At 42.6% G+C, this 14279-nt stretch overlaps 1 protein-coding gene across 4 annotated transcripts in view; it reads right to left on the bottom strand.

The window, feature by feature from the left end:
* Window positions 1–11726, bottom strand: part of MYRFL (myelin regulatory factor like) — a 35314-nt gene extending 23588 nt beyond the window's left edge. Inside the window, exons 1-8 of one of the 4 annotated variants that reach the window (XR_014224212.1) lie at window positions 11350–11726; window positions 9408–9501; window positions 8046–8113; window positions 7653–7905; window positions 6779–6867; window positions 5432–5582; window positions 1946–2141; window positions 1478–1554 (exon numbers count right to left, since the gene is read on the bottom strand). Coding sequence is in view for 3 of the 4 variants with exons in the window: in XM_082241096.1 (XP_082097222.1) it covers window positions 1478–1554; window positions 1946–2141; window positions 5432–5582; window positions 6779–6867; window positions 7653–7905; window positions 8046–8113; window positions 9408–9501; window positions 11350–11395 (974 nt within the window). In the remaining variant the exon portion in view is untranslated. The remainder of the gene's footprint in view (window positions 1–1477; window positions 1555–1945; window positions 2142–5431; window positions 5583–6778; window positions 6868–7652; window positions 7906–8045; window positions 8114–9407; window positions 9502–11349) is intronic. The other 3 variants (XM_082241096.1, XM_082241094.1, XM_082241095.1) reach the window with 3 other exon arrangements.
* Window positions 11727–14279: the final 2553 nt, after the last annotated feature.

The raw sequence follows: 14279 nt of genomic DNA, 5'->3' as shown, positions 1-14279 counted from the left end.
ATAACTGGGAAACAGGGGCAAAGCAACTGCTTATACACATTCCTGAAAGCCTGGGCCACTCCCACTCCCAACATGATTGGCTGTCTAAACTTCCAAGCTGCGAATCACGACTCAGAATTCAAGGGCCAATGGCAGAGGCCCAAATCCTGAAATGTTCTGTGTGATTGGACATCATGTATTGAATCAGAACACAAGAGCTCAGAATCCTTAGTCCAGACTCAAGCTCAGGCAAACACAGACCACTGAATACATAACACCTCCCAGGAAAAAGATATGTCTTTGGCCTTCTCATCAGCAAAACAATGATGTAGGCAGAGGAACATGGAAACAGGGCTGGAGCTGCTCAACAAGCATCAACTGCAAAAGAGCCCAACTAAACATGACAGCATCCCCAAGATTAGCAATTGCATGAATGGCTTGCTAAACTAAACAGTGGGTCTGGTGAGTCCAGTTTGGACCCTGGCAGATTGCAATGGTGGAAGGGGGTCTTCAATGCCTACTGAAGTCCCAACCCAGATTGGGCCTGAGGAACACCCATAGTATCCACTTTTAAAAAATCACTTATGCAGTTACTAATTGTGATGAATGATGTCACATCTAATTTGGTCCCCAGGCTGTGCATGCAGGATCTCAGCCTACCCACAGGGAGGAAGTTGCCCTAAGGAAAGTTGTTCTATGGAAAAGTAAAAGGATGGAGCTCATTTATACTCACACTTCCTAATTCTAAGGGTAGTACTGCCACAATCCATGGATTATTGACAAATGCAGACAGGCAGCACCTGAAGACGCTAAATTTAAGAATACAATAGTACCTCGGGTTAAGTGCTTAATTCGTTCCAGAGGTCTGTTCTTAACCTGAAACTGTTCTTAACCTGAAGCACCACTTTAGCTAATGGGGCCTCCTGCTGCCAGAGCACAATTTCTGTTCTCATCCTGAAGCAAAGTTCTTAACCTGAGGTACTATTTCTGGGTTAGAGACTTAACCATCCAGTGGTCCTTTACCTTTACCTTACCTTTACTAAATTTAGAGTTAGTAAAAAAGTTTTCTGACTCAGTAGTGCACAGCTTAAACAGTTTAGTGGCTTTAGCAAATGAATAGTTAGGGTGTCCACACTTCCCCTTGTGCCATGCCTAGAAAACATGGGTCTGAGCAGTTCTCCACTTGACCTGCCCTTTTTAGGCAGGGGTGGCTGGGTGGGTGGGTGTCTGGAATGGAAAGGTGCCTAGACTGGAAATCAAAAGGAGCCACTGTGATATTTCTAAACAGAAGAGTGGGATATGTCCAATGAATAACTGAATGGATACATATACTTACTTGTTAAGTACAGTGTTTTATTATGCTTTTATATTTGTAGGAAGCCGCTAAGAGTGACTGGGGCAACCCAGTCCGATGGGAAGGGTACTACTAATAATAATAATAATAATAATAATGTGTGGGTTTTGGTGTTTTGTGCTTTGTATGTTTGTTTTTACTTACTGAACAGGGTGGAAAGGTTTTTTGCTTCGATCAGGTTGAGATTGCTCAATGATGATTACTTGATTGGGAGCTTCCATCTAAATATGGAATAACAAGCAAAGGAGGTTTGAGACTCTCTCTCTCTCTCTCTCTCTCTCTCTCTCTCTCTTTTTTTTTTTTAATACCAGAAGGTTTCTGTACATTAAACTTATCTGGGAAAATACCTGACCTCCATCCAGGCAAGCAAGAGTGAGGATCAGAGTTCAAGGGCATATTCCAGCCACACAAAAACATTCAAGGAAGGTGTGAAGCAGGGCAAGTGAGGGGGGGGAGGCTGGGAAGAGTCCCAAGGGTTTGGAGGGCTGTATTTGCTTCCCCATACCTGCCCTAAAAGGTAGCATAGAAGTATCTGAAATAAATTAATAATGAAAATGAGAAAGAAAGAAAGAAAGAAAGAAAGAAAGAAAGAAAGAAAGAAAACACACTTGCCTTAATACCAAAAGTTTTCAAGTAAAACGTTTCTACTGGCTTCAGCCCCAAATGGGTTTTGACGAATTTTGGGTGTCCAACCACTCGAATGTAGACTGTGATCTGGAAATGGTTTTTCTTCTGACAAACAAAAGCACTATCTGCTGTTGAAAAATTAAATCCTTTGTTTGTAACAATGTAATATCCCACATCTGGGCTGGAAAAAAACACACACACAAGAGGAATCTGTAAGTGGAATAATATTTCAGCAAGTCACGTCACTCAGACAATATCATAGATGTGGATACTCCAGTAACAAATTATTCATGTCTTTTTGGAGGGGGATCTTTGAAGTAATAATGGATTCTTAAATTGGCTTTTAATGCCGTACAGGAAATAGGTAGAGATACTTAAACACCTCAAGTACTTCCTTTTTAAGAGAGTGATTGGCTCCTTCCAGGGTTGACAGGAAGCAGAGAGGAGCACTGTTGCTCACAATGCCTCTCTGACGCAGTGAGCAAAAAGGCTACTCATTTTTCTCATGTAACCCTCATTTTAAAACATCCAGTCAGATATTTATGACAGTCAACCAACCAATAAGTCAAAATACAAATATGAAATGCAAAAGCACAGCCTCAGCAAAAAAAAAACATTTATTTTAAAAAATGCCTAACTAAGAACTAACAGCCACATCAGGTCTAAGAGACATGCTGATGTTTTGCAGCTGCTCATTAATAAATGTAGTAGCACCCTCAAGGAAGATACTCTTTAAGTATACTCTTTAAGATGGAGGATATATTGTGTGCCATCAAACCCCCTGATGTAAATGACAGTAAAAAAATACATGGAAGATTGTTTCAACCTCCTGCAGTATTATCCAGTAGAATTTTTCTGGGTAATAAAAAATTTCCTACATTTGTAGTCTCACGAAGATTAACACCCACTTCAACTGATCTCCTGTTTAGTTAATATAAGTATGTTTCTTTCTACTTCCTCGTGTCTGTTTCACTTAATGCTAGCAACAGATCTGGAAAACTGATGCCCCTGGGGTTTCCAAATTGCTTCTTTGTCCTAAAATCATAGGCATAACCTGAGACTTGCAGCAGGCTCTAGCAGGGACATATCCAACCAAGTCTACAGTCTCCTATCTTGAGACAGCAACAACATCAAGCCCATTTTTGTTCCTCATTTGCTTATTTGTTTCCCTCCTCAGCCTCCATCCCAGTCCACGGCTTTGTTTTACATCTCAGCCTGGAGAAGAATTCTGGAGAGCATTAAACCTACATCCTATTTTGTGACATTTTGTTTTGGTCCTAATAAATATACTGTGCAACATGGATTAGGAGGTGATCACTATGCAGAGTCACTATGAGGATGGCTGCTATCATGTGCTGTTTAAACGTGTGTTTCTACCAAATGTGAGACCCTTCTTTTCTGCTATCGTGTATGGAGCAAAGGTCTCAGAGGCCTTCTAGAAAGAAGCAGTGAATTAGCTATCTAGGACAATTGTGCCTCTCTGTCTGCATCTCTGTAATACATCACTTGAAAGCTACAGCCCAAGACTCAAAGTCTCCATTATATAGAGTCACTTTGTTCATTAAAGGAAGGCTGAACAATGATCCCTTGTCACATGGTACTGTGGAAACTCACTTTCCTCCCAGCAAATGAAAGGTAGCTCTTTGGGATTCCTCCTTTCACTTGGCCATTAGAGGTTAGAATGTATAGACTTTTGGAAAAGATTTATTTCAACTTTATGGTCTCTCGGGATGGTGAAGAAAGAGCAAATGGTCCCTTTTGAGACCTGTCACTTTCTTCATGAGATTTTAATCTACGGCAGAGAAGAGAACCGGCTCATAAATAATGTCCACTCACTTCTGGATTTGTAAAGCATGTAATAAAGAGGATATCAAGTTTCAAAGATACAAATGTCTGAAAATCAGGCTTTCTCTGTATTTTTAAATATTTCTTCTACATTGAAGAGTAAACATTTGGTAGTCCCAATATTACCCTGCTGGTGAAAGAATAGATATGCCCAGTTTTGGACAATGGAGACAAAAAAATATATAGACTGAGAAGATATTCACTACTTCTCTTTTGTATTGTGGACACCTCCACCCCAGCCCAGTCTCATATCCCTGCTCATATTATGGGACTACTTCTAAAAAGATGATAAAGCAAGAAATGGTTCTAACAATTGTGCATTTCCAAGAAATAAAATAAGGTGTTCATAGATATGAATGACTTTGGACTACTGCACATTTCCAAGAAGTAAAATAATGTATTCATAAAGTAAGACTATATTAAGTTTTAAGCAGTAACACTTAACCATAACTACATTGACAGTCACTTGATTTCTAACAGGATGCAAGAGCATCAGAGAGATGCCATGGTGCCTTGTTTTTATGACCCCAGCAAACCCCCGGGTGCTTATTACCCCTGATTTAAACGTAGGTACCCCTGACCATTAGGTCCAGTCGTGGCTGACTCTGGGGTTGCGGCGCTCATCTCGCTTTATTGGCCGAGGGAGCCGGCGTACAGCTTCCGGGTCATGTGGCCAGCATGACTAAGCCGCTTCTGGCAAACCAGAGCAGCACACGGAAACGCTGTTTATCTTCCCGCCGGAGCGGTGCCTATTTATTTACTTGATTTACACAATACTAAAAATGCAGCTCAAGCCACCAATCGGTTTCAGGTGAAAAATGTCTCTTATTTTCAAAGAATAAGAAGAGCTGCATTGCTGGATCATACCAGAGGTTCGTTTCGGCCAGCATCCTGCTTTCTGCAGATGCTTCTAGGAAGTCCACAAGGAAGCATGAAGGCAATAGCTCTCCTCATCTGTTCCTCCCCAACAAACAATATTCAGAGGCAGCCTCCATGCTGAATGCCTGGAACTAACGGACACAGGGTGTCCATGTCGGAAATGAGGGCAGAAATTAGAAATGCCATCTTGAAGGTGGCTCACCAAGTGGACACACAGTCAAGCTGAACAGTTTAACAGGGTGAGCCACCGGCTTGGCCTTCCTGATGTCATCTGCGTGTCTGGCATGGACACCCAGCATCCATTAGTTCCCCTTAATCCTTCCCTCCCCAGCTGTGTGCACTCCCCAAGAGTGCCTCCTGTGTAGCAAGGTCCCAGGTCTCACCTCTCTTAAGTGGGGCTGGGGGTAACTCCAGTGTCTGAAACCCAGGAGAGCTTCTGCCAGTCAGCAGAAACCGTATGAGCCAGACGGACTGTGTTCTGACTTGGGACAAGGCAACCTACAACCTAACATCCCAGTCATGATGTTTTATTCTGTTTTTAATCTTTTGGGAGCCACTCAGAGTGGCTGCGGAATCCCAGCCAGATGGGTGGGGTATGAATAAATTTATCATCATCATCATCAAACCCATTTAAATTTGTAGTTCAAACATCAATTCAGTCTTTTCCTCAAGAGAAGCCTGTGGTGTCTATTTCTTTCCAATCTGAGCATCACAATGAAAAAAGGATGGAATGTGATAAGCACTTACAGCTTTTCATAATTATGGTTGAACAAACTGCTCCAGGGAGATATCCGATATGGTTGCCAGGCGAGGGACGGATAGGATTTTTCAACAGACGCTATGTTCTGCACACCACTGTCATACTCTTGCATGTCAGGAGAAGAATCCTTTACAGTCACTGGAAGGAGATCAGACCATCAGATGATCTGTCATATTGTTGTTTCTGGGATTCTGCCAGGCTAGAAGAAGCATGCCTTGGCCCTGTATACCCGAAGGAGCATCTCCACCCGCATTGTCCAGCCCATTGTCCAGCTCTGAGGGCCTTCTGGCAGTTCCCTCACTACGAGACGTGAAGCTACAGGGAGCCAGGCAGAGGGCCTTCTTGGTAGTGGCGCCTGCCCTGTGGAATGTGCTCCCTTCAGATGTCAAACAGATAAAATATTTGACTTTTAGAAGAAGTCTGAAGGCAGCCCTGCTCAGGGAAGTTTTTAATGGTTCATATTTTATTGTGTTTTTAATATTTTGCTGCGAGCCGCCCAGAGTGGCTGGGGCAACCCAGTCAGATGGGAGGCATCTAAACAATAAATGATGGTGATGGCATCTTGAGCCATTGAGACGCTCCTGTACCATCTCTTGCTTGTTGTTCTTGGATAGCAGTTTACAGGATTAGAATTGCAGAATCTTGGGGCCAAAGAAGATGATACATTGTGTGTGCAATTGCATGCGGAGCGCAGCACCCCCCTAAACAATTGTGCAAGAACAAGCACTTTTGGCTGTACAACTGAAGTTCCTTTCCCTGTGTACTCCCCACACATTCCTAAAAGATGTCCTGGCTTTCCTCCCAACCCTCCAGAGCAGATTTAGGGAGTGCACAGGGTTAGTGGTGAGAGGAGAGGGAGGGGAAGTTCTGCTGCCCAGTCAAAAGTGCTTGCACTGGCAGAACTACTGAGCTGAATGCCATCCGAGGTGTCCAGGTCTTTCCGTTCAAACAGCAGTGGTGCAGAGGCAGGGGGTGGACTGATTGGCACATTGGATCAATGACCGCTCCCCTCCTGGTGCAAATTCATTGGCATTACACATGAGACATGTGAGTTGCATTGATCTCCAGCCCACAGAACACAGCAAACCAAAAAACAAAATTAAGGAAATAACTAAGTCCAAGCCTCCTCATACAGGTCCCTGAGGAATGTCAGTGATCAGTTTGATAGGTAGATAGACAGATCTTGCCTCAAGGCTGGGTGTTTTTAGTTTCATGCTTTCCATCTTCCAACCCCACTATTATATTACTTTAAAGTCTCAGGTGTATGGAGGTGGACATATCTGCGCTGAAGGATGATCCCCACCCCTATCCACAAAATATACATTTCCACTTACTTTGTCCAACATTGCCAGACCATGTTTGAAATTCTAGAGGGTCCTCCAACATCTCAGAGTGCTTTCTCTTTTTAGATACCAAGGAAAGACTAGAAGGAACATGAACGTTGATACCGATTGATTAAAATGTTAATGCAATGCAATGTTTCAAAGAAGGATCATGTGACAAATGCAATCCTAAATTCGACTGAACACAATGTAACTTAGGTAAAGGTAAAGGGACCCCTGACCGTTAGGTCCAGCCGCAACTCTGGAGTTGCAGCGCTCATCTCGCTTTAGTGGCCAAGGGACCTAGTGTATGTCTGCAGACAGCTTCCGGGTCATGTGGCTAGCATGACTAAGCCACTTCTGGCGAACCAGAGCAGCGCACGGAAACACCATTTACCTTCCTGCCAGAGCGGTACCTATTTATCTACTTGCACTTTGACGTGCTTTCAAACTGCTAGGTTGGCAGGAGCAGAGACTGAACAACGGGAGCTCACCCTGTTGCGGGGATTCGAACTGCCAACCTTCTGATCGGCAAGTCCTAGGCTCTGTGGTTTAACCCACAATGCCACCCACGTCCCTTACAATGTAACTTACTTCTGAGTAAAACTTGCACAAGACTAAGCTGTTCAACATTTAAATGCTGCCACCTTGTGGAGAGATTGAAATTTTATTTTGTGTGCCTTAACAACATGAATTTGCTGACAGCAGCTCTTTCTTACAGAAGGAAATGCCTCTAAAATATGACGAGCCTCTAAAAGATGCAGCAGAATTCTTTTCTTCTTTTTGCAGGTGAAATTTAAATCAGAGTCATTTTTTTCTCCACACTTTTTCTTGCTAACCCATGAGGGGAAAAGCACTGGTTACAGTAATATATATTTTAAATTACCTGGGGTTGTGAGAGGGTCTTAACGGGGAGCAATTTAAAGCATGATTATTTGATGGCATGGAGTTATTCCAGGGAGTTGGCGCATTGCCTGTCTTCAGACTGAAGTCATGGTGTGCACCACACGCTTGTCCGATAGCATTTGTCTTACAAGAAGTCTCAAAAAAGTTGCAAGGGAACTTATTGGTGGGTCCTACGGAAGGGAGAGATGCTGAAGGTCGCAACCCGGTAGGGTATGAAATGTCATAATACGTGACTGTGGAGAGAGAGAGAGAGAGAGAGAGAGAGAGAGAGAGAGAGAGAGAGAGAAGCATTGCATCATCCAGCGCCACCACTTCAGATGAACACTGAACACCCAATCCAGAATGCCAACCAATCAGGACTCACACAACCAACCTTTGGTCTGTGGTGGAGAGCAGGGCTCCGATCCTGAATCTGGCGGGGAGTCTGGGAACGTGTTTTGCCTAGAATTGGAGTCGAGAGGGGCAGGGCAAAAAAAAAAAGGGGGGGCATTATACAGATAACAAAAATGTATCTTCCAACTTTTCTTCTTCTTTTTCTCTTTATTTTTCTTTTCTTTTTTCTTTCTTTTTTTTCTCTTTTGTTCCTTCTTTCGTGTATATGTGCTTATTTGAAATATATATTTATTTGCAATATTTTGTAACAATTATGTTAAATAAACAATAAAATTATAAATAAATAAAAAATATAAATAAAAAAATGTAGTTTCTATGTGTTTACAAAACCCCCCACAAACCTATTTGTTAGCTATGCCAAGGCCATGTGGATAGCTTTTAATGCAGATCTACATGTTACGTGAGCTATTAAAGTCTTGTACTGTGAGGATTCCTGATAGGCCCAATAAATGTGTGGGCTAGCCCAACCCCCACGGATGGCATTATAACAAGTACAGTGGTACCTCAGGTTACATATGCTTCAGGTTACAGACTCCGCTAACCCAGAAATAGTGCTTCAGGTTAAGAACTTTGCTTCAGGATGAGAACACAAATCGTGCTCTGGCGGCGTGGCGGCAGGAGGCCCCATTAAGCTAAAGTGGTGCTTCAGGTTAAGAACAGTTTCAGGTTAAGTACAGACCTCCAGAACGAATTAAGTACTTAACCTGAGGTACCACTGTACTGAAGAGAAACTGTGGTTATTGAGATCTGCAATTGATTCTTGGGAAATTATGATAGCAGCGTTTGTACTCTTTCCTTCTCCTTCCAAAGTGAGTCTGCTATTCTAATGACCGCTGACACTTGTCTTACCACACATTCACATGGAAGAGGAAGCAGCACAATCCAGAACTGATAATATTGCCACCTTCTCGGCATTGGCATGGCTCCATTAAACAGAAGCTTGGGGCACATTTGCTGTTCTCTCCCTCCCATTCCACAGGATATTTCTAAGTATCAATTGAGACGTTGAAGATATTGGCTCAGGTCCTAAGTTCACAGCGGAAAGTTTCCCATTCCTTGCTTTCCCTTACAACCTCTCCCCGCCCCAAGCCTATTCAGAAGGTATGGGGCTCTCTTGAACAATGTGGGGTGGAAGACACAGGAGCAGGGATAAAATAAATCTCATTGCTGTTTAGCAGCCATTCATTTGTCATTTGTCCTTGAAAAAACTATTTTGAATAAAGTACGGATCTTCACCCTGTTTCAGGAATGGCACGTCATCCCTGCCATTATTTGTGTGCAATTTTAAGAAATTGGTGGAGGAGGGAAATGATGAGGAAAACAGTGTACTTTTCATACTTACAGGCTTCCAAAGGATTCAAAGTCACTGTCTATGAATTCTTCCAGCATCCGTGTATCCACCAATGCATTCTCCAATGCTCTGTGCACATCTTGCCCTTAAGATTAAACATGGAGAATTCGGGCTATGGTTTTCGGCTGAAAAATGCTGTTATATATTCATTTTTTTCAGTGACCACATAATTCTCCACCCTCATCGTTCAGCCCAGACACTGAGGTCCAGCGCCGAGGGCCTTCTGGCGGCTCCCTCACTGTGAGAAGCGAAGTTACAGGAAACCAGGTAGAGGGCCTTCTTGGTTGTGGTGCCTGCCCTGTGGAACACCCTCTCGTCAGATGTCAAGGAAATAAACAACTATCCGACTTTTAGGAGACATCTGAAGGCAGCCCTGTTTAGGGAAGTTTTTAAATGTTTGATGTTTTATTCTGTTTTTAATATTCTGTTGGGAGCCGCCCAGAGTGGCTGGGAAACCCAGCAGATGGGCAGGGTATAAATAATAAATTATTATTATTATTATTCTGACTTCAAAGATTCCAAGCACAATAGTATCATAATGTCAAAGGGGGAAGGGGACTACAGAACCACAAGCAGCATATATATATATATATTAGCTGTCCAATACTAAAAAACAAACTGAATTATCCTTTATATATTTATAGCTTAGAAAATATAGGATGTAGCTAATGTGAATATGTGGCTAGATTTCAGGAAGATGTTTTGATTAAAATTCATGTAAAGTCGCTGCCAGAGGATTTTAGGGTTTTCTGAAAAAGATGACTACGAAGTTCATTCTCTTATCATTGTTCATTTAAATATTTCTAAATGTACAGTCGTACCTTGGCTCCCGAACGCCTTGGAAGTTGAACGTTCCAGCTCCCAAACGATTGAAAACGGGAAGTGAGTGTTCTGATGTTCTAATTTTTTTTGGAAGCTGAATGTCCAGCCCAGCTTTCGCTATTGTTTCCAGCACACCTGCGGGAACCAATTGGAAGCCGCACCTTGGTTTCCAAACTTTTCGGAAGTCGAATGGACTTCTGGAATGGATTCTGTTCGACTTCCAGGGTACGTCCGTACTACGATTTTTAAAATTAAAACCCCACACGCATGCAGTGCTGGATAAGATCACAGGTTGAAGCTGCATACAGTATGGTGAACATTCATGTGTGTTAAAACCTCAGGTTCAAATCTCTACTCAGCCATGAAGTTTACTGGATGGGCTCATGCCAGTGATCTTTCAACCTAAACTTCCTCATAGGGTTGTTGTGTTGTAGTCATGCATGGCACTAGACCTAGACTACCTGGCACCCACACTACCATTCTTTAGGCACCAGGAAAACACGAAAATATTAGCCATTTTAATGGCTTTATGTCTGCTCTGAGGTCTGTTTACATTTTCTCTGTATTGAGTTACAGTGGTACCTCGTGTTACAGACGCTTCAGGTTACAGACTCCGCTAACCCAAAAACAGTACCTTGGGTTAAGAACTTTACTTCAGGGTGAGAACAGAAATCGCATGGTGGCAGTGGGAGGCCCCATTAGCTAAAGTGGTACCTCAGGTTAAGAACAATTTCAGGTTAAGAACAAACCTCCAGAACGAATTATTAACCCGAGCTAGCACTGTATTTGATTTTATGCTTCATATACTCTGTAGTCCCTGTAGTCCAAATATGAAGCATAATATATAAATATCATAAATGAATCAATCTCAAGTTCCTGGGAGGTAAGGCAGGATATAAATATATTAAAATATGTTCTGTTCTACTCATTCACATGGCCCCACCCACTCAATACATGTGCTCTCTTTGGAAATGAAATTGGGAGAATAGCCCTGCAAAAAGTCGTCTTTTGGTGTATATGAATAAGGAGTTATCAGAAGAGGCAATGAAAATACGACACACTCCCTTAGCGCAGACAAAACGTTCTTTTACTTTAGCCGCTGGCCACCTACCTTCGAAGAACTGTTGAAGAGCCTCATTTTCACCCACAACATCCATGGGCAAGTAGGGGGAGGTGGCAGTTTGCACCCCCAAACCACTTTGCGAGCGTTCAGACTTGCTCAGCTAGTTACGGAGAGCTGGCACTTTTTCAGAGGGCTGCCAACATGTCCAAAAAAGATCTCCTTCATTCTTGTCAAAACACACAGTCTACGCGTGCCAGAGAGAATCCAGGACTTTTGCAAATGAGCTCCTGGTCAGATTTGAGGGTTTCAGCACCAAATAAAGATCCTGCCACAACTTTAGGACCAAAACGTGTGCAGTATTTTCCCCTTACGTAATGCTGATCCCAGTAAGAGTTTCCTTCCTTAAGGACCTTTACCCTTTAATTCCCTCAGCTATGCAGCATGTGTGCAATTAAGAAGGCAACAAAGGTTGCTTATCTCTTGCCTGTCCTTCCCCTGCATGTGTTTATGTATAGCTAAGGTAAATGCTGTAAATGGAGGCATGATCTGATTTTTTGCTTTTTCTTTTCTTTTTAAAAAGCTAGTCTGAAGATGCAGCGATTTCTTGATGATCAGTCACGGTCCGAGATGGCGCTTGTTACACCACTGTGCTACAATGGTTAGACTGCTGAGCTAGGATCTGGGAGACCCGAGTTCAAGTCTCCACTCAGCAATGAACTTGGCTGAGTGAATTTGGGCCAGTCCCTCTCTCTCCACCTAACCAACAAACAGAGTTTATTGTGAGGGGGAGAAATATGTAAGCTACCTTGAGATCCTTGGAGAAAAGTTGGGGTATGAATGTTACGATACATTCATTCATAAATCTGTTTTGTCCCATTTCTGCATTAATCTGATTAAACAACAACAACAAAATCTGTATAAAAGTTTAAAATGCTCATTTTTGTCTCTATATACATTTCCAGACATATTTTATCTTAAAATACAGTTGACATTTGGGTTGTTGTTGTTTTCAAAGCCAACACCTGTATAGCAAAGCAAGTGTAAAACCTGAAGGATAATTATATTCCAGTCTGCATGTTTAAAGTCCAGGAAGTGAAATGCAGAACAAACTTTATTCTTCTCCACCCACAGTTGCACTTCTTATGTACTTTATGTATAGTACCAGAAACCTCCAATATATTTGCCATGTGTGTGACAGACCAACCTGTATTTGGTAAAATAGTTAATGAAGTTTCAGGCAGCTTTAATTTCTGTGCACTTTTTTGCAAAATGAGCATAACTTTTAACTTTGCAATTTACCATGGACAAATTCAATGATATTTGGAATCCATTCTTACGAATACTAATAGATCAACGTCTGGTAAAGTACAATAACCACCTTGTAAAATATAGTTTGGGGGTTCCCCCCTCCCCTCTTTATTTTCCCTTCTACACATGTCTCACCATGTTTAGTGCACATATAATTATGTACTTTTTGAACTTTCAATAAATGTTTTTTAAAAAAGAAAAACAAACAAATAAAACTTTGCAATTGTCTTTTTCCATTTTCCCTCATGGCAGGAAAACAGCAAAACTTTTTCTGTTGAGGAAGGGAACTCCAAGGAATCAAGTCCAGCTTACAGCCATGAAGCGCACCTAGAGGAACCGTGGGGAACCACAAACCAGGGAGCCAAATGCAGCCCTCCTGGCTGCTTCTCTAGCTGGTCCCAGGAACTCTCCCCAGACCACACTCCATACCAGCCCTGTTTTGTACCCTCCTTTTGGCCTGGCAGGAATGTGCCGCCAAAACTCTGGTCCTACTTTTTGCTTACCTAGCTGGAGGACAGAGAAGACTGTACAAATGTTCATATGAACTAGCCTACTATACGATAGTAAGACTCACATTCATTTCTCTGCCTGCTTTTGCGCCTGGCCCTGCCCACCATTAGCATGTGGCCCCCAAACTCCTTGTTGCTGGCATCTGTCTGTCTCGGGAGACAATGGAGGAGTCCATCTTTGACACCCCGACTTCTTACAGTTATGCTTAATACACTATCATGGGATGGAGTTGTATTCTAGTCCTACTCAAGAGTAGACCCATTAAAATCAATAAATGTAACTCAGGATCATCCATTTCAATGAGTCTACTCTGAGTAGGGCTTTGGTGATTTTTTTGTAGATCAACTTGGATGATGGACATTACCAAAAAGGCTTGCCCAACATAAGGATATTTGCAGGGTACCATAAGTAAAGATGGAATAGATGTGCAAAATACGCAGATTGCCTGTTTAGTTACACGATCCAGATTGAATGAAAAGCAGCATCTGGCCACTAGCAGTGTGGTTATGTGACTAAGCCTCTGGGGTATTTTAAACACGTTTATGGCCATACCCTGGTAAGTCATATCCCAAAAGCTCAGATGCCATGAAAAGATGGCACAGAAGGCAAGGAAAAATGGTCCTCTAGTATTTGTCAGAGTTATTTTCTTTATAAAACGCTGAATGGTTGGGATATGTACACCTTACATTAAGTGCACAAGCATTTTATTTAGGTTCTGGAAGGAAATAGAACTGGTGCGTAAATTGTCAATCCTTGGAAGCTCATATGGGAAAAGGGGTGGAACACAGGTGGAACATACAAGATAAACCAAGAAAGTAAAAGATTCAATACAGAAAAAGAGGTCCGGGTTGGGGGGGGGGGTAGGATGAATTGAAGCTAGCTGCTGGGAGCCACAAGTGGACAGAGGGGCTGTTGTACCGAGTCCTTGCTTGCAGGCTTCCTATAGGCATCCGATTGGCTACTGTGAGAACAGGATGTTGGACTAAATGTCCAGAAAGGATTTCTCATGTTCTCCACTCAAGAGGTAAAAGGAAAAGGACGTGGGTGGCGCTGTGATTTAAACCACTGAGCCTCTTGAGCTTGCCGATCAGAAGGTTGGCGGTTCAAATCCCCACGACGGAGTGAGTTCCCGTTGCTCTGTCCCTGCTCCTGCCAACCTA

Source organism: Podarcis vaucheri (assembly GCF_965113315.1).
Source record: "Podarcis vaucheri genome assembly, chromosome: 10".
Classification (NCBI taxonomy): Eukaryota; Metazoa; Chordata; class Lepidosauria; order Squamata; family Lacertidae; genus Podarcis; species Podarcis vaucheri.
This window is presented reverse-complemented; position numbering and strand designations above follow the sequence as displayed.